At 31.7% G+C, this 26,466-nt stretch overlaps 2 protein-coding genes across 2 annotated transcripts in view; one reads left to right on the forward strand and one right to left on the reverse strand.

The window, feature by feature from the left end:
- LOC124357597 (afadin) overlaps positions 1-16,157 on the forward strand; it is a 302,603-nt gene extending 286,446 nt beyond the window's left edge. Inside the window, exons 24-35 of the mRNA XM_046809519.1 lie at positions 433-564; positions 686-851; positions 4,067-4,205; positions 4,325-4,476; positions 6,650-6,794; positions 7,817-7,939; positions 8,437-8,766; positions 9,246-9,613; positions 10,443-10,536; positions 11,369-11,761; positions 13,057-13,160; positions 13,953-16,157. Coding sequence (XP_046665475.1) covers positions 433-564; positions 686-851; positions 4,067-4,205; positions 4,325-4,476; positions 6,650-6,794; positions 7,817-7,939; positions 8,437-8,766; positions 9,246-9,613; positions 10,443-10,536; positions 11,369-11,761; positions 13,057-13,160; positions 13,953-14,181 — 2,375 coding nt within the window. The 3' untranslated portion in view covers positions 14,182-16,157. The remainder of the gene's footprint in view (positions 1-432; positions 565-685; positions 852-4,066; positions 4,206-4,324; positions 4,477-6,649; positions 6,795-7,816; positions 7,940-8,436; positions 8,767-9,245; positions 9,614-10,442; positions 10,537-11,368; positions 11,762-13,056; positions 13,161-13,952) is intronic.
- Positions 16,158-18,244: 2,087 nt separating this feature from the next.
- Positions 18,245-26,466, reverse strand: part of LOC124357598 (fasciclin-2-like) — a 298,184-nt gene continuing 289,962 nt past the window's right edge. The window contains 5 exon segments of the mRNA XM_046809520.1: positions 18,245-21,125; positions 22,247-22,324; positions 24,008-24,133; positions 24,913-24,979; positions 26,016-26,147. Coding sequence (XP_046665476.1) covers positions 21,044-21,125; positions 22,247-22,324; positions 24,008-24,133; positions 24,913-24,979; positions 26,016-26,147 — 485 coding nt within the window. The 3' untranslated portion in view covers positions 18,245-21,043.

Genomic DNA, 26,466 nt, shown 5'->3' on the forward strand with positions numbered 1-26,466 from the left:
TTAGCGACGCTGTGGCACTCAAAGTATTTTATATAAACAGACGTTTTCTGTGAGTTAGGCAACTATATGTGTTATGCTATAGAATCATTCTATGAATGGTTTTAGATTTAATTTTTTTTAATTTAATTAATTTGCTCTGTTTAATTTATACCTGAATGAAAATAGATTTGGAAATTTATTAGACTAAACACATTGATATATGATCAGTTGCTACTGATTTGCGAAAATATTTCATTACAGTATTTTGTTGTAAATATTTATTCTTTTTTACTATTAAATTCTGACAATTGTACATTTTTATTAATTTAGAAGTAGAGCACGTGAAAAGTGAATTATTATGAAATGTTATAATTTACCTATGCTGGTGTTTGCATGATGAAGCATGCAAGTGTTCAACAAGTATGAGTGTGTTACAAAATGTCTGTCCTGCAGGTCCAAGGCGTATGAGCGAAAGGGATCTGCCATCTCGAGTATTGAGCGAACAGCAGAACCTAGTACCTCGAGGCCAACTGCCCCCTCATGCACCTCAGATTCACAGTTCCAAATCAGTCCCCTCCCTACACAGTATGTATATGAACATTTTAATATTGTTATTTATTCAAAACTTACCAGAAACTAAAATGTATACTAACAACAGCTGTGTATTTCTTGGACGAAGAAATAAATAATTTGTGCCTGTGTCCAGGTGGTAACCATGAGTTACACGGCGGTGGAGGAGTAGTTGTGGGGGGAGGGGTGGTCGGCCGTAGCCACGAGGTGTTCAACCCCGGCTACAGCCGCACCTCCTCCACCAACAGTATCCCCCAGCGAACCTTTGATGGCCAGCCTCCCCCCAACACACTTCGGTCCAGGTACACAGCAAATCTTGTATAATAAATAATTTGATAATGAAGTGTATTTGTTTTAAGGAGGTGTTTTATATGTTTCATATGTCCTATACCTTCATTCATTCTGTCAATAACGAAAAAATTCGGAATCATATCAGAACTAATGAACAATATATTATCCAAAGGAACATGTGGAAAAATACCGCAATCGTGTTTTATTTTATGAGCAGATTTAAACAAACATTTATTTTTCATGGCCTTGGAAACTTTGTTTAGTGTCTGTGTTTATAATGAGTTAGTCAGATGTTGCGCGACCAGAAGTAGTTGCACTCTCAAGGAGAAGTATACTTTACTTGTTGCTTTTAAACTCGCTGTTTTCTGGTTATATGACTCGTAGGCTCCAAAAGCTATGAAGGTTGCCAACCTGTGTATTTTGCTAAGCACAATTTTAAGAAGAATCAGTCAGTAGTCATCAACAATAGTGGTTAAACTATGTTTAATAAAAGTAAATTTTTTTGAAAAAAAAAATAACATTTTTCTTTATTACTTCTATTTTTTCTAACTTTAATATAATTTTGCATTGTTACTGTTAAAACTGCACTTTCTAAACGTATATGTTTCTACTGTAAAAGTACTTTTTGTATTTTCACTTGAGCACAATATTACTTTTTTGTATGTTTTGAGAAAGAAGCACAATATATATTTATCCCTAAACTTTACTAAAATGTAAGTAGAGAATTTAGTTGCAATTTTAGTATAATAATTAAATAGATATACCTTGTACAAATAAGTTATGAATTATTTTATAAATCTCTACAAATCATTACATACAAATTTAGATATATTGAAAAAAGTTTTGTCAAGATCATCAAAGGCTTAATATTTCACACTTTAAGTGTTGGTTTTGAATTAAATGTTTGTTTATAGAATCCTGGGTGTTGATAGTGATTTTTGAGAAATCTTAAGTAAAAAACTATACTTATCTAAAAAATGCTTATATAGATGCAAGGATTTGTTTTCTTGTTCCTTTTGATTAAACAATTCTTGAACTCCAATATAAATTAAACAACCTGTTGTTTTTTAGACATGATCTTTCATACTTTTATGTGGATCATATTGAAGGTGCGGTGATAATAATGTTATTATAAAGATTTAGATTTAGGTTTATATTGAAATATTTGGTATTTTAGACTGCTGATTAAATTAGAACTAAAAATACTGGAGATTTAGTAGGCATTTATTTATCTTAAGAAATAAAAAAAATAATTCTGTTAACCTTAGTAGTGACGAGCTGCATATGCAGTGGATTAACATTTTTATATGACTTAACTTTAAAAATATGAAATATAACTTGATTGCTGTAAGATTTATATGGTTGCAAAGAGAATGAACCAAACTTCTTAAATATTAGGTATTTATCACTGGGGGGAAGGGGGTGTGTTCTGTAGGATGGATTCCTTTTGGACACGACACTACCAAAGGATGCGGTTACATAATTTTAACCCTCCAACTGTCGGTCGGCGATTTTTGTGCTGACTCGGTCGTTTCTGTAGTGTCACCGGTGATATTTTCGCCGACCGACATGTACTGGCTTTATAGGTTTTATAAATGCAAATGCCGTTCAAAGACACATAAACGATATATCATTGCAAAGCTAATGAAATAGGCAATCGTTTTGTATACCTTTGAATTCCGTATTGTCTGTTTCCATAGAGTATCGATACAACCAATTGACGTGATGATTTCTTGCAGTTGAAATACGTTTGCGAGATTGTGAACGAGCGGTGTTGTTGTTTCTCGTGGCGATATTTGGTATGTTTTATTGCGCTAGTATTGTTGTTTTACTGTGTTAGAGTAACAATGGATGAGCCTTGTCGGTCAAGTGACATTAGGGAAATTCTTGCGGACCAAAAGCTTAGTGAATTGACCGAAACGGAAAACGAAGATAACGACGCTGGATTACTTCGTGAGACTTTTCATGGTTCTTTTGAGTCTTTGGCTTCAAATAATGATGACATTGATTTAAATTTGGTTGATTTGAACGAATTAACTGATTTTTCATCAGGTTCAGATGATGATTACATTCCAGATTTGTCCGAACTTGAACCAAGTGAAAGGGATGAAGTTTTACCCGGACGAAGTTTTTCTTATTTTGTCGTTGCTGGGTAACCGCTTGCATAATAAGAGCATAGTAATTCCTTTTTTTAGTATATTATTATAAAGTTATATATTTTTGTGTTCACAATGAAATTACAGATTTTATAGCAATCTCATTTTTTAGAAAGATATCAATTAAATTATGTTATATACACTGATAGTAAAAAAAATAAATAAATTAAAAAAAAAGTTTTGACCTTTTTTTTAAAAAAAAAAAAACATTTTTTTGATTTTAAAATGTATTCAAAATTTTTCTACAGATCTTTCCAAACAAAATGATATATTTAACAACATAATTACCATAATTATTGAATTTTTTATGAATTTTTGTAAATGCCCCTGCAAAACCACCAAATATAGGCGACACTGTGGGAAATATGATAGACAGTTGGAGGGTTAAGGAAATCAGTGTTTTTAACTTAAGCTTACTAAGCAATCGCTAATTTTATGTCATAATCCTATTATGTAATTTTATGTCTATTGTGTATCACATTTCTCCACTAGAACAGTGGCGTGTGCTGTATTACATCAGGTGGTTTACAAAGCAACAGCTGACTGCTTGTACTGTTTGTTTATTTTTGTCCATCAAGACGTCTCCAATAAAAATTTAAATTTTTAATATCAGCTATTAGTATTTTATATACTTCCATGTTAGAAATGTGCAACGAACTGTAATTGAATTTACAGTTAGTATTTTATTAGTTTATTAATAAATAATGAGTTATGACTTCATAAAATTAAAAATAGTATAATATCTTATAGAAACTATTAATTTTTAAATTAATAACATTATAATATAACATAATAAACAACATTTTAGATAGACCAAATGTGTTGTGAAATAATAATAGGTTCTAATTAATGTAACAGAGAGACAAGGATGGAATCCGTGCCATTATAGTGCTAGGTGGTTAAAATTTTCAATAATTTTCACTCTGCAATAAATTATCAAATGTTGGTGCAATTATTATAACTTAGTGTATTAAATGTCAATGTACAAATAACTTACTGTTACTATGACTAGCATCTGAAGCAATGTGATAAATAGTCCCTAGTAAGCATAAAGAAATTTGTTGGCACAGATCGAGTCAGAACTTGACAGACCACAGAGGGTCCAACCTACCCCCCAATGGTGGCGGAAACTTAGGAGGCAGACAAGCCTCAAACCCTAGTTTAGCTCAGACACAACCCCCACATCCTCACACTGCCTACCAGCAACACGTACACCAACAACAACAGCAACTGTTACTGCAGCAGCAACAACAACACCAGCAGCAGCAGCAACAACACACCACCAGCAGCAGCAGCAGCAACAACAACAACAACACCACCAGCAGCAGCATCAACAGCACCAGCAGCAGAACAGTCCGTCGGGAGAAAATGGAGAGCGGTTCTACCAGAATCTGAGCATCTACAGGAACCAGGAGATACAGAATGGGTTTATCCCTCAGGGTTCTGGACGGGGGAAATTGCCCAGCCCTCAGGATGACAGGTATTGGAAGACTTCTATAAAAGAGTTTTATTATATCCTTTCGTATTCATTATAGAGATAAAATAATTATTATCACTCAAGAATCCTTTCTTGATGAAAATGTTTAAATGTACTTAGAATTGTGGAACAAGAAGTTTTGGAATCTTAGTGCAAAAAAGCTTTCAAATTTTATTTTGCAGTAGTAATTGTTTAAAGATTCCTTTGTCATTTTTTGTCTTTTACCTTCTAACATTTCCTATACACATACAAAATTATACTTATAGTAAAATATATTTTATTTAATTTTAATGCATGACTATATTGAGTTACTATAGATTACATACTAAGGCTGAAAATATTCTACAAAGACTATCTTTTACTGAATCATTCTGTGATAAGTACTGAATGAGTTAAAAGGAGTTGAAGCTTATTTTCTTTAGATTATATGTAATTATTTATTGGTGTACGATGGCTAGATCATAATATATTTTACTAAGTTTCAATAGTAAAATTCTTGCAATAGATTGTTAATTACGCAAAACAAGTTTTTTGTTTGACCTTCAGTTATTTTTGGGAAAAAATCTGTTTTATTATTGTTTCTACAGACATGTGACAATAAAACAATAAAGTAATAAGACTGATGTGAAAAAAATGTTACTTACCGCTTTAGTCTAGTGTTGTCTCCTTCAAAGCAGTTCCCTTCTGATTGCACACACTTTTTTCCAGCGCTTCTGCCATTGATGGTAACATTTCTGGAATTCATCTTCTTTAATATCCTTCAAGACCCTCATTACAGCTTTTTGGACATCTTGTGTTGTTTGAAAATGGTGTCCTTAGACTACCGTTTTGACTGTTAAAAATAGAAAAAAAGTCTAACTCTTTTACAAAATCTTTCTAAAATTCCTTTGTTGTAATTTATTATACAGATAACAAAGGACTATTATTGGTTAACTGTTTCTCCAGGAGGCACCCACTCTTTATGAACAGTTCTCTTGAAATCAAAGAAGCACACAAGCATGTATTTCAGCAGACGCATTTGAGCACCATTGCGAACTTTGGTGTTTTGTCTCTGAACAGTACTGAAAAATCCAACTTTAATCATCAGTTATAACATGGTTCAACAATTCTACACAATTTAACACAAAAAGAAATAGAATAGTATTGCGAAATATTATGCGGTTCCATTTCCATGATGAGACAAACAAGTGTTAACTTATTACTGCACATCTCACAACTGAGTAGTTGCATCGGTGTGCTGATTGGACTAGAAGCAGCTTATAGATCAAGGTCAAAGATATTGTGCCTAACCAAACCTGGAGGATTGCCACATCTTGCAAAGAAAATCAGTCTCATTACTTTATTGTTGCACCTCATATTAAGTCTCACATGATTGTGTACCAAATTGATTATACCTAAATATTAAGCAAATTTTTGTTAACAAATCTTAATGTTAGATGTAGAAATTGCTGAATCTCTTCGTAATTGTCATTTAAAAATAATTGTACAGTCCAAAAATCAGTAGATTTCTGTTTAAAGTGGGGCGAAAACAACATTTTATAAAGTAAATAATTGTACTTTTAGTTATTGAACTTTATATATGCCTATGAGATATTTAAACTACACTTAAATGGCTAAATGCTTCAGTTACTATGGATCTCATAACTGACTAGCAGAAAACTAATGTAAATGGCATGCCCATTTAATTTTCCATTCTTGTGAAGCCAAGTTTCGAAAGTAACATATTTAACTAATATTTACTCTAGTTAATAAAAATCTATTTTTTCACTAGAGTGTATTGAAATAGTTTATTATCACCTCACAAGCTATAGTATGGTTGTTCTAGCAACTCCCATTCCTCACTTCATTTCGACACTGGAGCTGAAAAAATTAATATAATGTAATTAGGGTATTGGTCAGAACTTTATTCTTTATATTTTTTAATTGGAATATAATGGTAACAATGTTGTAGTTCACTAGTAGATTCCAGCACACTTCAAACATAATATAAAATAACCATGTATTGTTCAGTGAGAGTAACAGTTACAGATGTCCTTCAAATGCGTGGTCAGGATAAAGCTTTAACATTTGTGATGTCAGCTAGATCTGACAGTTAATAGAATAATCATAAAGTATCATTGCAGATAACATATTAGTGAGAGTTTGAGGATAGTTCTGACTGTATTGGTTGTGACAGAAGCCCGGCTCAGCTACAGAAGAGTTTCCGAGGGTCACAGTCGTCCCTGAGCACCGGCCGACCTCCCGACCAGAGCCTCTCACGGCCAGCCTCAGCCTACCTGCCCCAGCAGGCCACTGGCCACCATCCCCCACACTTACAGCAGGTCAGTCCGTTTCCAACAATTCCATATTTCCATTGTTCATCCCTTAAGGTTCCACTCATTGTATTTTAATGTTGAATCATTTTGATATGTGAAATCCGTGTTATATACAATATATCTAATATTTATGGAAGCCGGTGTTTAAAATATGTTTATATAAAGTGTATGATAATGTAATAAATGTAGGAAAGGTCCAAGTATATTACAAGTAATAAACCAATCATTTTATTACTCTCTCTTCAGTTGGATGAACATCATCCACATTTCATTGTGCTGATCATCCGTAGCCATGTTTGTGAGAGATGAGCTGCAAGGGCAAGCTGTCTGCACCAGAACTGGTGTGGGTGTAATTAAAAATTGGTATTGAGCTCTTTTCATTTGACACCACATTGAATGATAACAAAGAGTCATATAGACTAGGAGAGCTAGTACGTTAAGAGACTTAGGTCTAGAACGATGATGACACAGTTCAAAACTTAGAACATAGTTGAATGAGCACTTCGATCCACGATGGTCACTCATCATGTACTCTCTTACATAGATCAAATATGTACAAACAGGCAGTATAAAACGGAAAGCTCAGTTTTATTATTTCTTAGTGTACCTGCAAACATTTTGTTACAAATATTGAGCAATGATAATGTGTGTTTTTGTGGGTATTTTTAAGCAGCTGTGATTTGTTGACACTGCTAAGCTATTTAAATAAACTGTAGGAAAATGAAAATATTAAAATTGTAGTATTAAAACATTGACGCTCTGTCTGTGGCACAGCGTCACGTGCACAGACGTGCTCTGTCTGTGCACGTCACATAATTAACTGTATTATTAACTGTAACTTTAATGTGATCTAATTAAAAACTTCACAGACATTCTACATAACTTAAAACGGGTTTAAGAACGAAAAATACTCAAGCACCCAATTGTTTTGAACTTTATACATTCAAATATTTTATTTTGGAACTTTTGATATTTAATTTATGTGTACTATATATGTGCAACCTATTGAATGGACATTCTGTTTTTAGAACATGGCCCCGCGGTCTCAGTCTTCCAGAGACATGCTGCGGCAGGAGGCTAAGCTGCAGGAGATGTCCGAGGAGGTGAGGCGGAGAGAACTGAGGCTCACCTCTCCTCAGTCCAGGCTTCAGGTCAGACATTCGTACATTGATTTGTATCAAACATAAAATCATATGCAATACACTAATAATGAAGTTTTAGGAAAAAATTTGTCAAGATGAAGGTAAACAGTTGAAGTGAAAAGCATGGATAGCTATAACACAAATATTTTAAATACAAATAAAATTATATAAATATTCAGAAGAAATTGTAATATTACAAAATTAAATCTCATTATAACAAATTAATAACAGCTAGAATGTTAAGTTCTGTTGTCAATGCAATATTAAAATATACCTGCAACTGTAGAAAGCAAAGGAAGATAAGTAATTCAGTAACAAGAAACAGCAACATATTTTTATAAAGCAATAATTTTTAAGAATTACAAAAACTATATTATAATATAAAATTTTATAATTCACAGGATTGCAATGTTTGATAAAGGTAGTGTTTCAATTTTTATCATACATTTGCATTCTATATTTCTACTGTTTATTTAAAACTTAATTCAAGAAGTTGTTTCTAACAGATGCCTCAAGGACCGATACAAGGGCCACGACCTGGCTATCCAGTGGAGCCATACAGTAATGGTCCGGGTTACCCTCATAGTCCACGGTCATTGAAGCAGCAGGAGTCTCCTGGGGGCTACCGGGAGTCACCCCCACCACCTCCACCCCCCACCTCTACACACCCTCTGTACCAGCCAGCCCCACCACCCCCCATGTACCAGCCAGCCCGCTACGCTGCCAGCATGGGAGAGCCCCCTCGTGGTGGCTACTACCCTGCCAACAACACTCAGCCTCCCCGCCCTTATCAGTTCCAGGGAACTAACCCATGGGAGCGTGAGGAACGTGAAAAGGTAAAATTATCTTGTATATACTGTAATTTATTTGAGTTTTAAACTGTTTTGGGCCAGTCTGTTGTAAAAAAGCTACAATAAAAAATCTAAAATATTTTATTGTTTTATTGTACTTAAAACCATTTTTAAGTGAATGGTTTTGTGCACTGATTTCTCTTATAATTTTGCAGAAGTATATCTGAAATATAAGTAACCTGATGGACTGGTGAATTGTTTTGAAAACATGCTTTTCAAAGCACTTAAAATGAGGTGACCATTTATAATGTTTTAACATTGCACATATTTTGGCACAGATATTAATTAATGGCAAAAAAATCAAGTATCTTATATATTCCTCCAGTCAAATACATTATTTTTTTCTAAAATGATCTTGCACAGCTATTTGTGAAAAATCTACTCCTGCCAGCTTCTGGTTAGGACCATACTATCTATACATATGGACAACATCAATCAGTTCTTGAGAATGTTGGATCTTACAGGAAATGTTGATGCGCAAGGAGGCAGCACGGCAATGGCGGGACCAGCAGATAGCGGAGCTGACAGCATTGGGGGCTAACAGAAATCAGCAACAGGAGGAGCAGTTGCGGGCGTTACGGCTGGAGAAAGAGTTTGAGCGGAGAGCAGAGGAGGAGGCGGAGGAGGAAGAGGAGGAGGATACGGAAAGTAACGAGCGAGTGCAGGGACTGCTTCGTGTGGCCAGACAACAGGACGAGAAGCGACACGCTGCCCAGACCACTCCCAGTCCTGCCCCTGCTCCGGCCCCTGCCCCTACTAGGCCTCCACAGCAGCAGGTCAACGGTATAATAGGCCGCACCACCATGCCTCCCTCCAACAATTATCCAGCCAAGTAAGAAAACTTGTTGTGGGTTTGGGTTAGATACATGTGACCTATTTTTATGTGTTAGTATTGTTAAGTTGGATTTATCTCACTATAGTACTAGTGTGTGGCATGACTTGTACCAATAAACACTATGATGTTCTGTTAAGAACGCTATCACAAATATTAATGAATTCAAACTAAATGATCCATCATTTTTATGTTTTAAATTTATTTTACTTGTAAAAAATATAATGAGATTTATTAAGTAGAACTGTAGTTTTCAACTGTTATAAAGTCAAATAAAAGTAAGATAGCCATTTTGTTCAGGGAAGTTGTATTTTTGTTTTATTATTGTGATTGGTTTGGCTCATCTAAACCTTTAATTTGAGGTGCTACTTGATGATCCTTCTCATTTTAAATATTTTAGTTTACCACTATTCTTTATTTTGGAATGTGGGGTTGTAATTTTAATATATGGTAAACCAACTTCATTTTATTTTATGGCAATCCCCAATGGACGTTATGAAAATGTCAGCTGTTAAAAGTTAAGGGGGGAAGAGTTTATTCCACCCTGTATATAATTTCTTGATCAGGGCAAAAAGACAATATTAGTGTGGCACTGGAAATAAGCACCGAACGTAGATTGCTTAGCTTCTCTATAAAGCCAGCTATGATAAGAATGAGTGTTATTTATCAACTAATCAAAAAAAATAAATGAATGAGTAGTGCTTATGAGTAATATTTCAGGCCAAAAAACCTTTTTTGACATCATCAAACGAAAATTATTCCTTTTTTTTATTTGTTACTTCATTTACATCTTTAGTTATCCACTGCTTATCAAGTAACTTTGTTCCAGCCCCGTGATAGAGGAGAAGGAAAGACTTAGACGACTGAAAGAGATGAAAATGAAACAGGCTGAGATGGAGGCAGAGGCTAGACTAAAGAGGAGAGTAAGTATCCTATTCGGTAGAATATAACAGAAACTTAAACTAAGTGATTAACAAAAAATGTTTGAGGTTGTAAAGAAATTGGTTGATATTGACTTATTTTACAAATACTCACAGGTTAAACATTATTCATTGTAAGGTAAACTTCAGGTGAGATTTAAGAAAGAAATGGAATAAACTAACTTTAGAAGATACAGTAAACTTCTGATTAACAGGAAGAAGGTAAACTGTATTGTGAGTTAATAACTATTAAGTGACACTGAAATGTTGAAAACAATCATCTAATTTTAAACATTATGTTATTTTGAAAATTAATAGATACTTTATAGACATAAAGTTATGACTATTAAATTCTAATGGTTGTAATACAAATGAATATAAAGTAAAATAAAGAGAATTTAAACAATTTATTGATCATAAACAAAATCTTTGGTTTGCTACTATTATAAATATGTAGCAGAAGGACAACCTCATGTTGTGTCTTTTTTATGATGTCATCACTCATATCTCATAAGATCTTATTGTATTATAATTGATTATACTCTTCATGTTGTTCATGTTCCCATTTGTACCATTCTCAGAACAAGAATGTAAGTTAAAGATTATAATTAATCAGTGATTTCCTCATGTTTCATTCATCTTGTCAATTCACATTGTTTGATATGATCATAGTTTTAATAAATTTTATTTTTTTGAGATTTAATGCATATGTATGTATTACTTATATTTTTGGAGTGTAAGTTTCATCACACTTGATGTGTTGATCTGGTTAGATAAAGAATTTTGACTTGGTTAAATCTTTTATGTGTCTGATTTGATAAATAATAATTTATAGGATGAAGAATTAAGACAGCAGCAGATAAACAATTCTGCCAACCTACAGCAGCAAGTTACACCGCTCAGCAGTCACCCCCGCCCCAGCCCTGCCCGCTCCAACAACACCCCACCATCTCATCTGAGACTGGACAACCTGATCGTGAACCAGCCCGCCGCTCCTGGCCAATATAACGGGTACAGCCCTGGCCAGAGCAGCCCGGCAGGGGCTCCTCCACAACCCCCTGAGCGTGGCTCCAGCTTCGCAGTGATGTCACAGACCCAAGGTCGCAGTCCCAACACTCCCAACAACAACTCTGTGGGGGCCAAACGTGTCTCTTTCCAGGACGCATCTCCTCCATCGCCACCTACCAACGCAGCTCCACCGCTCGACAATATACGTGAGGATCCTAATGTAAGTAGCCTTTACATCAAGAGAGTAAAGATATATACTAGGTAACATCAATTTCTTTGTGATAAACAGAAATACATTTTTTAGTTAGAAATATTAGAATCTGAATACAAGTTAAATGTCAAGAGAATTTTGAACAGATAGTTTTGTAATAATTACTAATCATTAAAAATTACTTTTAAAACCAATCCTTCTACATGGCAAACATTTATTTTCGATGACCAACATAAGTTTAAAATTGAATGAATATCACTGTTAACATTGAGTTTTAAATCATAATATTCATGACCAATATAATCTCAATGATTGTAGTCAAGAACTACATTGCCTCACTGTCATTCAAACAATGTACGAGCTGGTCATTAATATTTGCCATCTTCACCAGCTTACATTAGAAATGTCAGTACAGAATTACCTAACACAAAAGTAACAAATCCTTAACCCTAATTTTTCTTGTATATAATATAACAGGTAATTTTTCGTAATTTGGTTTCAACATGCTACACATCTAATTGAGTAATTCACATCTGGCACTCTGTTTTAGTTTTTTATATTAATGTATTTAGACTACTAGTAGACCTCTTTGTAGTAAACATTGGCAGCATTTACGTTCAGTATAACAATTTTTTTTTAAATTTTCTATAGAATTTGTACTTGGTCATTTGACATGACTCTATTTGTACTGTAGTCTGTTTTTGAACTGTGATATTTAAACGTATTAAAATATATAACTAAATGCTGTGAAAGCACAATGTTAAACAAAAGCTAGTCATTAATACTGGAGACAGTAAGTTTATAGATTGTAGGTGTGTCTCCACCAAAATTTTTGCAACAAACCACAACAACGTTAATAGGTCAGTTAAAGTAATTTCCCTCTCCACAACTACAAGTGGTATACAGTATTGTATTCTGTGATAAAACTTAAATTTGTATTGAAACAAATTTAATTCTGAAATGTTAGTAAAATAAACAAACAAATAAAATGTTATTTATTTTTCACTGGTATAAATCACATAAAGCAGCATATAATAGAGAATCTTGAATATCAGTAATTAAATAACTAATATTCTAATATTATATGCATTTGTACTACTTAAATTAGATTGAGTAAGTAATATTACAGATAAACCAACTTCAGCGTAGGAACTTTAGAGATGGCTCTGGTAAAATACTCTTAAAGAACAATGATAAACTTCAAACACTTTCATGCACATATTTTGGATTGTTCTTAATAATTAAATTGATTACAGTATTATTACAGACTTTGCTTTGTACTATAATATTCTCTGTATTTCCAGAACTTTATAAATGATGCAGAAACCATGCTTGCGTCACCAACGAGTCCTGACACACCTTTCACAGGCAACACCCCAGGAGTGATCGGAGCTCAGGAAGTGTACAAGTGAGTGTTCTGTGACTTATGCAATGAGTGTTTGAATAAATACTAGTTGAGTTTGTGGCAACGTATTTAATAACAGTAATCCGGTTTGAACAACACATAGGCTAGTAGATAGTGCACTGATAGTCCGTGTGAACTGTGAAAATGTGGAAATCCCACTCTGGAAAATACATATAGGCCTACTGCTACATTAATGGCAGTAGTTGGCACACATTCGCAGGTACCGTATTGCAAGAAACTGATCAAACTCACACAATCAGTGGCACTTTTATTTTTTTTATGTAATGACGTCAGTTTGTGACTTACATATTTTGATTTTAAATAAGATCATTGTTAGTTTCACTGCCATACATTTTTACAATTATAGGCTTATAAGTGTAAATTGTATTCAATGTTGAGAAATTTGGAATAGCCTTCAGAGAGTTCCTTGGACTGTGTATAGAATTGTGAATGTTTCTTTCAATGTTACTTTAACAATTGAAATTGTTTGACCAGGTGTTCGAAAAAGTGAAGGATACCAAAACTCTCTAAAGTATATCTAATGCACATTCAACAATTTTCTAAATATGTTAAAATTATTTTTCATTGGAGGAGATTACAATTATGATTTTAATTTTTAAAACTATCTTTGTTCCAAATATATCTCTCATGAAAAAAGGCCTTATGTAATAGATACAAGTAGAGGTCCAGGAACTCAAATTTAAATCTTTTTAAGAGGCGAACTTTTTAACGGTGCATCAATGTTATGTTCTCTTGAAATCTAATGAATCTGTTTAAATAGTTTATATTTTTCAGGGATCCTCGTACAAGAAGACTTCAGGAACAGCAAAACCAAAAGATGATGACAGCGAAGGTTCCAGAAAAGTTGAGTTTTAAAGAGAAGATGAAGATGTTTGCAATGGAGACAGGTGAAGATGGAACTCCCAGGGATAAGGTGAAGATCTCAAGAGCTCAACGAGACATTGACAATATCGGTTCTCCCACCACACCAAACAACAACACGTCGGTCAGCAACAACAACTAGGGTATTCATCAGGATACCTTAGAGAATTAATATCTGAGATAAATATTACCGAATCCATTGCTCCCAACAACATTTCAATCATCAACAGCAATTAGGCTGTGTGTTTGGGGTATTTCCATCTCAATATTTGCTAGAATTTGATTGAATGAAGCAGATTGATCAGGAAAAGAAACAAGGATTTGAGCGAGTATTTTATGTCTATGGACATCTGTGTTTCAGTCGGTCTAGCCCACCACTGCCGACAACACTTTGGTCATCAACAGCAATTTGACCAAGATGACCGAATCATTGCTTCTAACAACTCTTTGTCAACAGCAACAACTAGGATCTTCATCTGGACACTTTTCAGTCTGAATATTTGCATTAAATATTTGTTTATCAGCAGCAACAAGGATCTTAACAATATTAGTGTCTAGATAATTAATTGTGAGCTGAACTATGCAGTGTAGACAAGAACTATCTAGAAAAACTGTTCTTTGATGTATGTGGACTAACTCGTACAGGTGAACTGCTGTACACGATTTTATTGGAACAAATTCCTATCTCTTGACCGTCCTTAGCAAATTGTACTTTAGAAATAATGAAAAATTAGTTGTAGTGTGATATAATAAATATAAATATATTAAATTTTCACAAAATTATATATTTTAAAATTATTGTACATTCCATCGAAATGTAACTAAGTTAAAGTAATTACAAACTGTACATTAATTTTCTGTTTTTCTTTTGTTATAGTGTTATAAATAAATTAGTAATAATTAGATTATTTATTTTTTCACATTTTTTTACAGAGTAAGAATATTTTTAAATATTTTGTTATATTTATATGGTGCTCTTGCACTTGCATTACACACAGCATTTTGAAGAGTATACATTGTTTATTTGTTTTATAAAATCTCTGTGCTTGTATCCTATTTTTGGATTAATCTTTTGACACATATTTCATGTATTATTATTATATTTGTAGATTCAAATTACAAACTTATTCAAAAGTAATTATATCTATACAGTACTGTAACCAGGACCAATTTCCTTGACCAAATACGTGTATTTTATGGTATTGACTGTCCTGATTGTGTTGCCTTTATACAAAGTGCTCTCTATGTTCCTACCCTTTACGCACTTTCAGTGAAAATCTTACTGCAATAATCTTAATATAAGTATATCATTCATTCATTTATTAGGAAGACAGTATGTGTGATTACAAGATTGGCCCAAACCTATACTTATCTCATCATTATTGAAACTACATTATGTGTGTTATAAATAGTAGATACTATTTATCTATTTCACAAAAATCTTTAAAAGTAAATACATTTATTCTTATGAGAATAGAGTTTGGCCAATTTCGTACCTATTGTATAACAGATTATAATGTATTTTTGTATAATCATTCTAGTGGCCTTGACCCGTGTGGATTTCTTAAAGCAATAATGTTTGCAAGGCTGACTTGAGATTGAACAAATGCCACCACTACATATATCTCTAATCTGTGTGTGTGTGTTTTGTGTTATTCTATTCAGCAAGTTAGACTTACCTGCGCTAAAAATGTGATAGAAATGATCTTTGTATCTTAAGGTATTTTGCAAGGTTAACTAACCATTAATGAACAAATATTTTTATAGATTGTTACAATAATTATATTATTGAGCTGGCTTAGTAAGATGTTGTAGTTTTGTAAAATATATTGCTTTTTTAGGTGTATGAGAAAATATTTTAATCGTGAATTTTGTTTATAAATTGTTGTTTATATTTTATTTGGTTGAGATTAATAAACAGTAAATATATTTTCTTGTTAAGTTATAATGATTTTATTGTTGTGTGTAAAGTGTAAATTGTTTCATAGAATTGAGAAGTCAATTAAAAGAAATTGGTGTACATAAGTTATTCTTTTGCATGTATTTATGTAAGTAACGTGCAGATTGTTATATCATAAGATCACAATGTGTGTAAAATAAACATGATTACTTTAAAAATTATGTTTTAGAAGTCTAAATTTCCAGTTTTCCTTAGGTCTTTATTAGTAATATTCACTTTAATTGTTACATGTCTGATGCACCATCATCAGCCCCTAAAATGGTGTCCTCTAACATCTGGTTTAACCCCTTTAGTGCAGGAGAATTATAAAAAAGTTTGTCCAAAAAATGCCAGAGATTTCTCTCAAGGTACTGCTGAAAAATGCCAAGCCTTTTTCAGCAATTTTGTAACATTTTAGTAAAACCTTCATAAAATTAACACAGTTTTAGATAGGCCTGATTTTTTTTAACTTTATGTAGATAATTTTTTAAATTGAAAACACATATAATATGTGTATACTGCAAAATTTATTACATAAAAAACAAAATGTTTGTACATTATTCCAGTTTTGAAAAAAATAGCACTTGAAAAAGAATATTTTCTCAAAACAACTAATACTACTATGTACAACTAAAATTGTACACGTACACAAAAATTATTTTATTCACAAAACTGTACAAAAACTACTTTTTGAGTAAACCTACTTTTTATTTTTTTTCCATTGGCCTTATCTTCTAACTCATGAGATTCCTAAATACAGTTTATGAGATACACAGGTTATCATTAAGTTCTGAATAAATGAACACTTAAATTGGAAAAAACATAAAATATAATAAAACTGTTAAGTACAATGGACAATAATTAACAAATATTATATTTAAATGTAATTTAATAAAAAAAAATTAAATACCAATGTATTGGGAATCTTTTGGTTCTACATGGCAAAAATAGCATGAGTGACAAAATTAAAATTCAAAGCCATGATGATCGTGTTTTTTTATATCAAAGGGATCGTGCACATTGATTAGGTACTGGAGTGGCAGACAGTAAAATCAGAATTACTATGTTAGCATCCTAACATTACGTGAACATGTACAGAGAAAATAGAACAATTTGTGGGAAAATAAGCCATGGATCATCCACCCTGACAATGCTCCAGCTCACAAATCTTTGTCAGCTGAAGATGTTTTTGGCCAAACATAACATCTCTTGTCTTAGATCATCCACTCCACTCATCTGACTTGGCCCTTTTTTGACTTTCTTTCTTTCCCTAAAGTCAAAGTCAACTTTGAAAGGAACAAAATTTGTGACTGTGAAGCAGTGAAATAAAAAATTATGGAATTCATGAACAGGGTTTCCTTCCATAACAAATTGTTCACTACTGTACCATTCCCCCCAGCTTTAACACTAGCAAAAGTTTATCAGAAATTCAAGCAAGTGAAAAATTTGTACTGGACCACCTATCTACTAACCAACTACTTACACCTCAGCAGAGTGGATTTGTAACGGGAAAATCAACTATGACAGCTCTAATTAACTTGGTGGAATTCTTAATTGACCAATTAGAGGAAGGCAACACTGCAATTTTATTGCCATACTACTTGACTAAAGCAAGACGTTCAACTGCCTTAATAATGAACATCTCTTAGACAAAATTATGGCTTTTAGGATACAAGGACAATCACATGACTGGTTCAAAAACTATCTGGCTACCTGATAGGATGAAGCCAGCCCAGATATTAGAAATAAATTACATCAGTCTAACAATTTTTTAATTTGTACAGTATTTTACAATTATATCAAACTATTGTAAATTTCTGTACTGTATATGTGATTATGAGGTTGAGTGGTAGAGAGGGCTTGATAGCCGTAACTCTTTAATAAAGGGATTTTTATTTATTCATTCATTTTTCATTAATACTATACTATCAGTTCTGACAAAATCTACTTACTTTTTCTGACTGAGCTGGAATTACTATATTTAATTATTATGTTATTTAATGGCCAGTAAAGATCTTAAATCTTGAAAAATTGCAAAGTGCTGTGTTTAACAAATGATTTTTTTAAAAAGAACATCAACTTTTGAATCATTGTGAATATGAAACGGCCAAGAACTGTTTGAGAATGTTTTCTGATATTGTATGAGGAATGGGAGAGATTTATACAAGTTATTTGATTCCTTTTAATTTGATTTTAGTTTTGCAACGTACCTGAATGATTGATCAGAATTCTTCAAACCAGGAAGGAAAATAAAAAGTCAAACAAATTTGTTTTTGTTTTAATATATTTCTTTATCAAAGACATAAAAAGATTTTTACAATAATAAGTAGATATAAATAGTACATCTTAATACAGGAGGTACTTTATTAAATAACAGACATAATGTATCTTCAAAAAAATTCAGATTTGCAACTGAAAATAAAGAGATGGAGAGAGCTTTTCTTTGCCAACTGAACAACAAAGAGCAGGTGCACATGAGCAGGTACAATACAAAAGCAACATCTGACAAATTTTATCTGGAGTTACAAAATTATACATTGTCATCTTATAAATATATATTTAAAACTACACTACATATTAACACTATTTGATCTAATTGAACCTAAAAGAGACGGAATTAATTTACAAAAGGTAGAAGTAATACTTAACAGTGATGCCCCTTGGTTTTTCATGTATACTTGATCCACAATTTGACATGGAAATATTGATGAATTAGTTACATATAATAACTCAAAGTACACTTGATGATTTATTATTCCTAGAATTTGTGGGACATCACTACAACTTGATTGATATTAAAATTATCATCGCAGTTGGTAAGACAAACTAACCATTTCGGCAAAGAACCGACCACATCCTGGGGTGAGGGGATATCACTCTCACGTCTTCTGGAGTACAGGTATATATACACAGCAACCACACACCGGCAACTATACTGACAACGAAACAAAGTCCCTACACAACAGTTTTTCTGTTTGATTGTGCAAATGCAGTTAACACCAGTTAGAGTTGACCTTCAGAGAAGTACACACTGACAAACGTATGCTGTTATATTGTGGCCAGAACATCCATAACTGAAACCATCAACAAATATAGACCAAATACTGAAATGTCAAATATTTCTAATTAAAAAAAATTTAACAGGTTTCTTGAATGATTGCATACATTTGACATTTTAATTTTACCAAGGAATTAACAAACATACTAAATTTTCAAATAGTTTTTAGTTACATTTCTATAAGTTTGTAATTAATCAGTGACAACCTTACATTAAATAATAAGAAATTTAAACATTAATAAAGCCAAACAAATAATACAATTTTCATTATTTACGTAACCTATCAATTCCGAAGAAAATGTTAATACTGGATCTTTCTACAAGTATTTAGGGTACATAGTATTCTGTATTTGTCAACTTGTATGCCATTTAAAGGATATGGTGATAACATTTAATTATTCCACTAAACAAATACATTTTTTTGTTTACTATTTAAAAATATTTGTATGAATATTAATACAACAGAAGTTACTACGTTTTAGTTGGATTTTTTAATGAGTTAAATCGGGAAGTTATAAGGAAACTAATAAAAATGAACTGTCTTTCTACACATCAAGATATAGTCGTCCAGCATGCGGTAATAAGTACACATGAAACATTCAGTCTTAACATAAGGCAGAGTCAAGTCCGAAAAAGCACACTAAGCGAGCGAACTGTCTTCGTTCCGTAAAACAACAATCACAGCATTTTCAACCTAACATGAACATAATAAAACTGTTTCAGAGATTTATTGTCAAGAGATGGTAGGCCCTGTGGTATGGTATGTACAATGTGTTAGGGGGGAACAGACAGAACAACTGGTTTTGTCAGACTTTATTTTAATACAAAGGAGAGGTTTTTTTTTTTTGTTCTTATTCTGTCCATCCTCATGGCAACAGAATAAGGGGGAGAGTCGATACAGTACAAGGTGGATGGTACTGATAAGAAGGGCAAGATCACAAACAAGAAATGATCCCGCACTATCTCAACCTCAGATTCAAAGTCCTACATCTTAGAATGCTTGGCAATCGGCACTCCCAACTGAAAGATAAATGAAATAAGTAAAATGTTGAAAATTGAAGTAACAGAACTAGATTGATAGAAGTCCATATCATTCTTTCTAATACAACATTAGAATGTACAGATTTTGTTAAATTACTATTAAAATATTTCACTATTTAAAATCAGAATTACAATATTTTGTAATTAAGCACACAGTTATTAAACACTTTTAATTATTTGAATATATGTAGTAAATAATAATATATTGAATTTAATTTTTTATATAAAAATACAGCAGTTAACTCTAAAAATTCTGTATTTCAGCTTTCTGTCTATTCCTTTGAGGAAATTGTTAATCTAAGCTAACAGCTTTAATGCCTTATACAACACAAAATTAATTACATAAAATACTATGTACTTTGTAGTGTTATCTAAACTATAAATTTAACTTTACAGATCACAAAATTACACTAAAATTAAAATTATTTGACTATTACTAAATTAAGTATGTTTAACAAACAAAGGATGCTATTTTAAATGCAGAAAAACTAAATAAATGCCAAGTCTCTATTTCTAGAGTCAAATGATAATTGTGTGCAAACAACTGACTAATTAACTAAACATAATTTTATTTAATACAGAAATTAAAATGCCAGTTTCAATCAGACTTAGAGAAATGCAACATTAAATAAACTGACAGAAATAAAAATAATAAATGCAAACCGATTCATATACAGAATTAGGATGATTCAAATGGAATTTTAACTATGAGAATTCAATATTATATTTTAGTAAATTATAAGAGATTTGAGTGGGTCTAAAATGTGAACTTGACTTATTCGTATAAAGCTGAGTTGTACGTGTCAGTTCTCATCCATACATGACCGGAGCTAATTGAGTTAGTAAGTAAACAGTCACTAGAGTCTATACAAAAGCTTAACACAAGCAGGCAACAGCCACACGCTCTATACAAGTCTAGCTGCCAGGTCCGGGGATGAAAGACAAGGCATGATCAGGTGGGTCTTCTCAAACTGCCGAATCCTTACCCACAAAACTTGTTTTGGATGTGGCTTTTTTCAGATCAAATTCCACCGTGGTATCTTTTTTACTGTAACAAATTCACATTACTATTAGGTCAATTATTAACTCTCCGAGTGGCAAAGATGTCACTTTATTTGAAAATGCAATAAATATTAAAACAGAGTAATAACATATTAATAAACCTACCAATATGTAGGCAATTGCCTACATTTATTACACTGTGTACAATCTTAAATGCGCTATGCTGTAATATAAATACATAAAAATTGTTTGTAGATTCTTTGCGAGGAGGTGCAATTATTTTGGCAACCATGCAGCTTCATTGTAAATTTAAAACAATTACAAGCAAATATTCATTATAATAATATATTTTAGAAACTAGTCTCAGTAGCTTAGCCATAACACATATGCCACAACAGCATACATATACATCTGCTTTTGTAAAGCGTTGTTTTTAAGTGAGAGACCATTTGCATAAACATTGGAAAAATATATATTATAGTTTCAAATTTCCAAGCTGGATAAATTTCTTTATAGCAATTTATGACACAAAAATAATTTTAAACATTATTGGTTACTGAAAAAATTCATAATTTGTATAATCAAATTCGCCTTAAAATAATATTTTCAGAAATCTGCTTAAGTGTATTAATTTAACAATAAATATTGAATTAATACACTTCTTAAGGAAACTTAGACTCTGATTTAAAATTCACTGCCAAAAAACCAATTAAAAAAAATTTAATATGAAAATTTCAAATAAAATTACATATTTAATTAAAAACAATTAAAATAACTGTAAACATGTTTTAATAACTTTTCAAATTAATAAATTTACAACTTTTCCCATGCCTTAAATTACACACTTAACTGAAATCTGCTTTAAATTAGCTATTAAAATGTATGAATTAAAATTGTTAAGTATATATAGAACATAAAGGGCTTTAGTGTAAACACACCTCCCTCCCCTTGGTGTTTTGTGTGTGTGTGTGTGTGTGTGTGTGTGTGTGTGTGTGTGTGTGTGTGTGTGTGTTAGATGATAAAAACAAGATTTTGATTAACAAATTGAATATTTGGAAAGTAACAATGAAGTGATTCAGTAAAAAGGGGGTTTCCACTCATTTTGGTTGGATTTAAGTTCTGTTTAATTAAAATAGTTAAGGAAGCAGTTTGTTGTTTTTAACTTACTTTTTTTCTAACATTGGAGCTGATTCTATCTGCACTTTGAGGTCTCTATGGCCGTTGTTTAGTAGCTCCTTGCCTTCACTGGAACAAGCAGAAGCAAACATATAATCAGGTATACTTAAAACCCCGTTCAATATAGTTGTAAACAGTATTATATTTAGTAAATAACTGTGAAAAATGTATCAAATTTTAAAATTATTGTACAATATAATTATGTATATTATACATTTAAAAAATATTATTTTTGAACTTGTTTAATGCACTTTTAGAATTGCGTAGTCTTAAATCTTTGTACACACTAAAAATATTTACATAATTTTTTAACAACAAAAGGTCAATACAATTAAATAGTGTTTGTTTTATTGCCTTCTAAGAATATATAGCTGTTACAATTCCGTAAAATTGCAGAAGAGAAAATTACAGTCAACATTGTTTATAATGTAATAAAATCTAAATAATTCTAATTGTTTTCTTAGCCTCCTAAATTTTAATTATCATCCAATAAAATAAACTGCATATATAACAAATTTTATTACAGTAAAAAAATAATCATATTGTTTCAAGTTGTTTGAGTAATTATTCACTTAATTACACAATTTTTCCTCAGAATCTATTGCTAGACAATTGTTTTGTTTAATTTATGCATGAGAATTTCAGTGAGATATTCTTTTTCATAATATAAAACGCCAATAACGTTCAGACCCGTTGGTGAAAAGCTATAACATAATTTATAAAATGTCTTTTTTCAAAATCTTGCAGGGAGCCATGGCCTCTCCTCTGGATCCACCACTGTTGCACTTGTAAAGAATAAGAATTAAACTCAATATGAAGACAACAATAAGTTTTAAAACTAAACATATTTTTCCCTTTTTAAAATTTAATGAAAAAGTTGCTTCCAAATGTAAAAAAGTAATAACTATAGCTATATTTTTATAATGGGTTTCTTACATTATTTTTAACTGTTGTAAACCATATTTTACTTTAACATTTACATGTTTTAAGAGCTTATTAGGTAATAAGGTGGCATGCTCTATCTAAATCATTCTAAAAAAATCAAATTGGATAATGATCCAAATCAAAAATGATTGTTCAGGTAGTTGTTAAAATTATTAGTACCAAGTATAAAGATGACAAATTTTGGACTGGCTGTGGATCAGTGAATACAAAGTACATTTTAAAAACTCTAAAGCATTCTGTTACCAAGTGCTTCAACTTGGTATTTTTTAATTCTCAATAGTAAAAGTGAAAAATGGGCCAGATTCATTAATGAAAAAAATAAAAGTAACATTTTGCTGCTGATAAAATACTAAAATGACTTAGTTTACAAAATTACTTTTTCTATTTAATAAATTAATTCATTTAGGACTTATTATCATTACATTAATATATAAGAAGCTAATGGAACGAATTAGTAGTTCTGATTCAGATTTCTAATGTACCGTATGTTAATTTTGACACATTCAAAGGTCTAAATCATGCAAAAAATCAATCGACTGTTTTCGAGATATGGAAATTCTAAAAAAAGAACAGTTTAATGCCTATGTCTAGAACAAGAGTTGATCACAAAATGCACTGCGGTTGTTGGGTTGAAGCACAAACACTACGCCACGCCACGTTGACTACACACAGAAAGCAGCTGGAGGTACCACAGTCACAATCTGCACTCTGAGCACGGCACCACAGTAACTGTTGTCTGGAGGAAGGACAGATTGCGAAGAGAACACACAAAACGGAACACACACAAACTGACGAAAGACGTCTTACAAGACAAAGTTCACATCGGGTGGCAACGGGATTTTCTCCACCTCAGAGCCCGAGTGGTTGCTCTGAGTGCTGCTACTGGCGGAGGCGTTACTGCAGTAGGGCAAGGGGAACCGCCAGCTATAGAGGCTGCAGACAACACACTGTTACATACACAACTCACTATCTCTCAATCTCATCTCGGAGTTGGCTAAGTGGATTATTTGTTATAAAATACCAAACAGTGCAAAAACAACACACTCAAGTCAATCAAATTAATTAAATATAATGAAAGTTACACATGTAATTAGAAAATAATGTTATCTGTATTCTAAACAGTTAAAAATAAAACATAAAATATGTAAGTCCTTTTTTAATTTATACTTTATAACAATGTTACAAAAAACGATTTCTTCAAGTCAGATTAGATTAAGATCTAACATGCTTGTAATATTTGTAATATTACAAAGAAGAAAACTGACCAAGAGAGTAGGATTATGAATATGGTTAATAGATCCATCAGATCAGATAAACAATTAACAAGAAAGAAAGAAAAATATACAAATATAAATCACATGTTCATTGAATAACAGGACGATTAAGTATATCTTAAAATTTATGCATTAACATATAGTTTGTTATATAAACTAATGAACAAGTTATTCTTACGGTATTAATTATATATATCTGTATTGAAGTAAAAACATTTAAGTTTCAAGAATAAAATCAATATACTACAGGTTTAGAAAAACATCTAAATGATAGACATTAATGTCTTTTAAATCATAATACTATTTATGCTTGTGCTATTAACCAAACCAAAAAGTAAATAATCAAAAACACTATGCACATCATTAGTCTTTGACATTTACACTAAATCACACAACTGACCAAACTAGTTAGATGTATAAATGTTAATGTTATATTACCTTCCCAGTTTTGCATCATCATCGTTAGAGTTCCGTTTCTCTTTTCCGCACATTAGATACAATAAACCTGGAAAAAGCACGGTTTTTGTTATAAAAATGAGTGTTACAGTTCGACTTTCAAATACAATTTTTAACCAAATGTTGACATTTAAACATGGATTTACTCCACACAAACACATATACACTATATCTCTAGGACTTGGTGAGTTGATATCTACAGAGGATGAAATTTCCAAAAAGAAAATACAAAATATTATACCAACATTATTATTCAACATAGGCTATTTATGTAACACATTTCAAAAAATTAACATTTGAACATAATGTACAAATTTTGTTTAAAATAAGACTAAATCATTATTGTCTAAAGCAATAATATTATAGTTGAAATGGATAAAGGTGAAGTACCAATGTATCTAAAAATGTAATTTGTTTGTTGGTCTGGGATTTGTATGATAAGAAATTAAAACATCATTTACATTTTAAATGGTGAGTGAAGACGATTTACAACAATAAAAAGTAAAATCTTCAATGTCATCTTAGATGGCAGTTGGAGATCTGTTACCAAATCTTCAGGGGACACTTTTGCTCATAAAACAATATTGGGTTAAACAAGAAACTATTTGGATATGGCAAGTATTAATTACAATTTTCCACAGTGTCTTATACCCCAATGCCTTTATTTGAATTTTATTAATAATTGCAAACAAAATCTCAAGTAACAAGAAAATAAAACAAACATAACACGTTTTATAAATATATTGTAAGTGAAAGTAAGTATATACAATGTATATAATAATATCACAAGCACTGTATTTAAAAGTTATTATTTGTGAGTAAGGAAGAATTTTTAAGCTTTAAAAAAATAATTTGTCTCACACTCAAAACCAGGCAGTAAAAAACCAAACTAGAACATCTTGTTTTTTTGGTATGACAATCTCTAGAGTAGTAAATGCTGTCTTAGCTATTTGGTACTACTTGGATTGTTGTATTTTAATGTGTCCGAGATAAACAATATGAAATTTAAAATGTTCCTATTGGTTTTATTCCTGAGAAAATTTATTCCTACTGTATTTGGAAGATTTAATTCAATTCTACTGTACCTGTGTCATTGACAAAGAAGCATGAGATATCAACGATGACTAGAATGATTAGCAGTGCTGCCACAACGATGGCGATGATGATGCTACTGCTCAGGTGGTTGGGATCATGCTTGAATGAATTTGGATCCCCACCTAAACATCATGTAATGCCATTTGTTACAAAATAATATGATTAAGGAAATTTTACAAATGTATAATATAGACTTTATAAAGTACGCAAACCAGAATATTTTTTTAATAATAGATTTTTAATAAGATTTAACAATAACTTTATTTGAAATTAAAATTGTGTTTAAAATGTAGCAATTATAATTATCACTAGTACAAATGAAAATATTGTTCAGAATAAAATATAAGAATACAACTTTTTTTTCATTGTGCTCAATATTACTTAAGGTGGGGTCTGTTGAAATTCTGCAGTCCCAGAAGAAATTACTTCTAGAATTAAAAA

This window comes from Homalodisca vitripennis, chromosome 3 (assembly GCF_021130785.1).
Source record: "Homalodisca vitripennis isolate AUS2020 chromosome 3, UT_GWSS_2.1, whole genome shotgun sequence".
NCBI lineage: Eukaryota > Metazoa > Arthropoda > Insecta > Hemiptera > Cicadellidae > Homalodisca > Homalodisca vitripennis.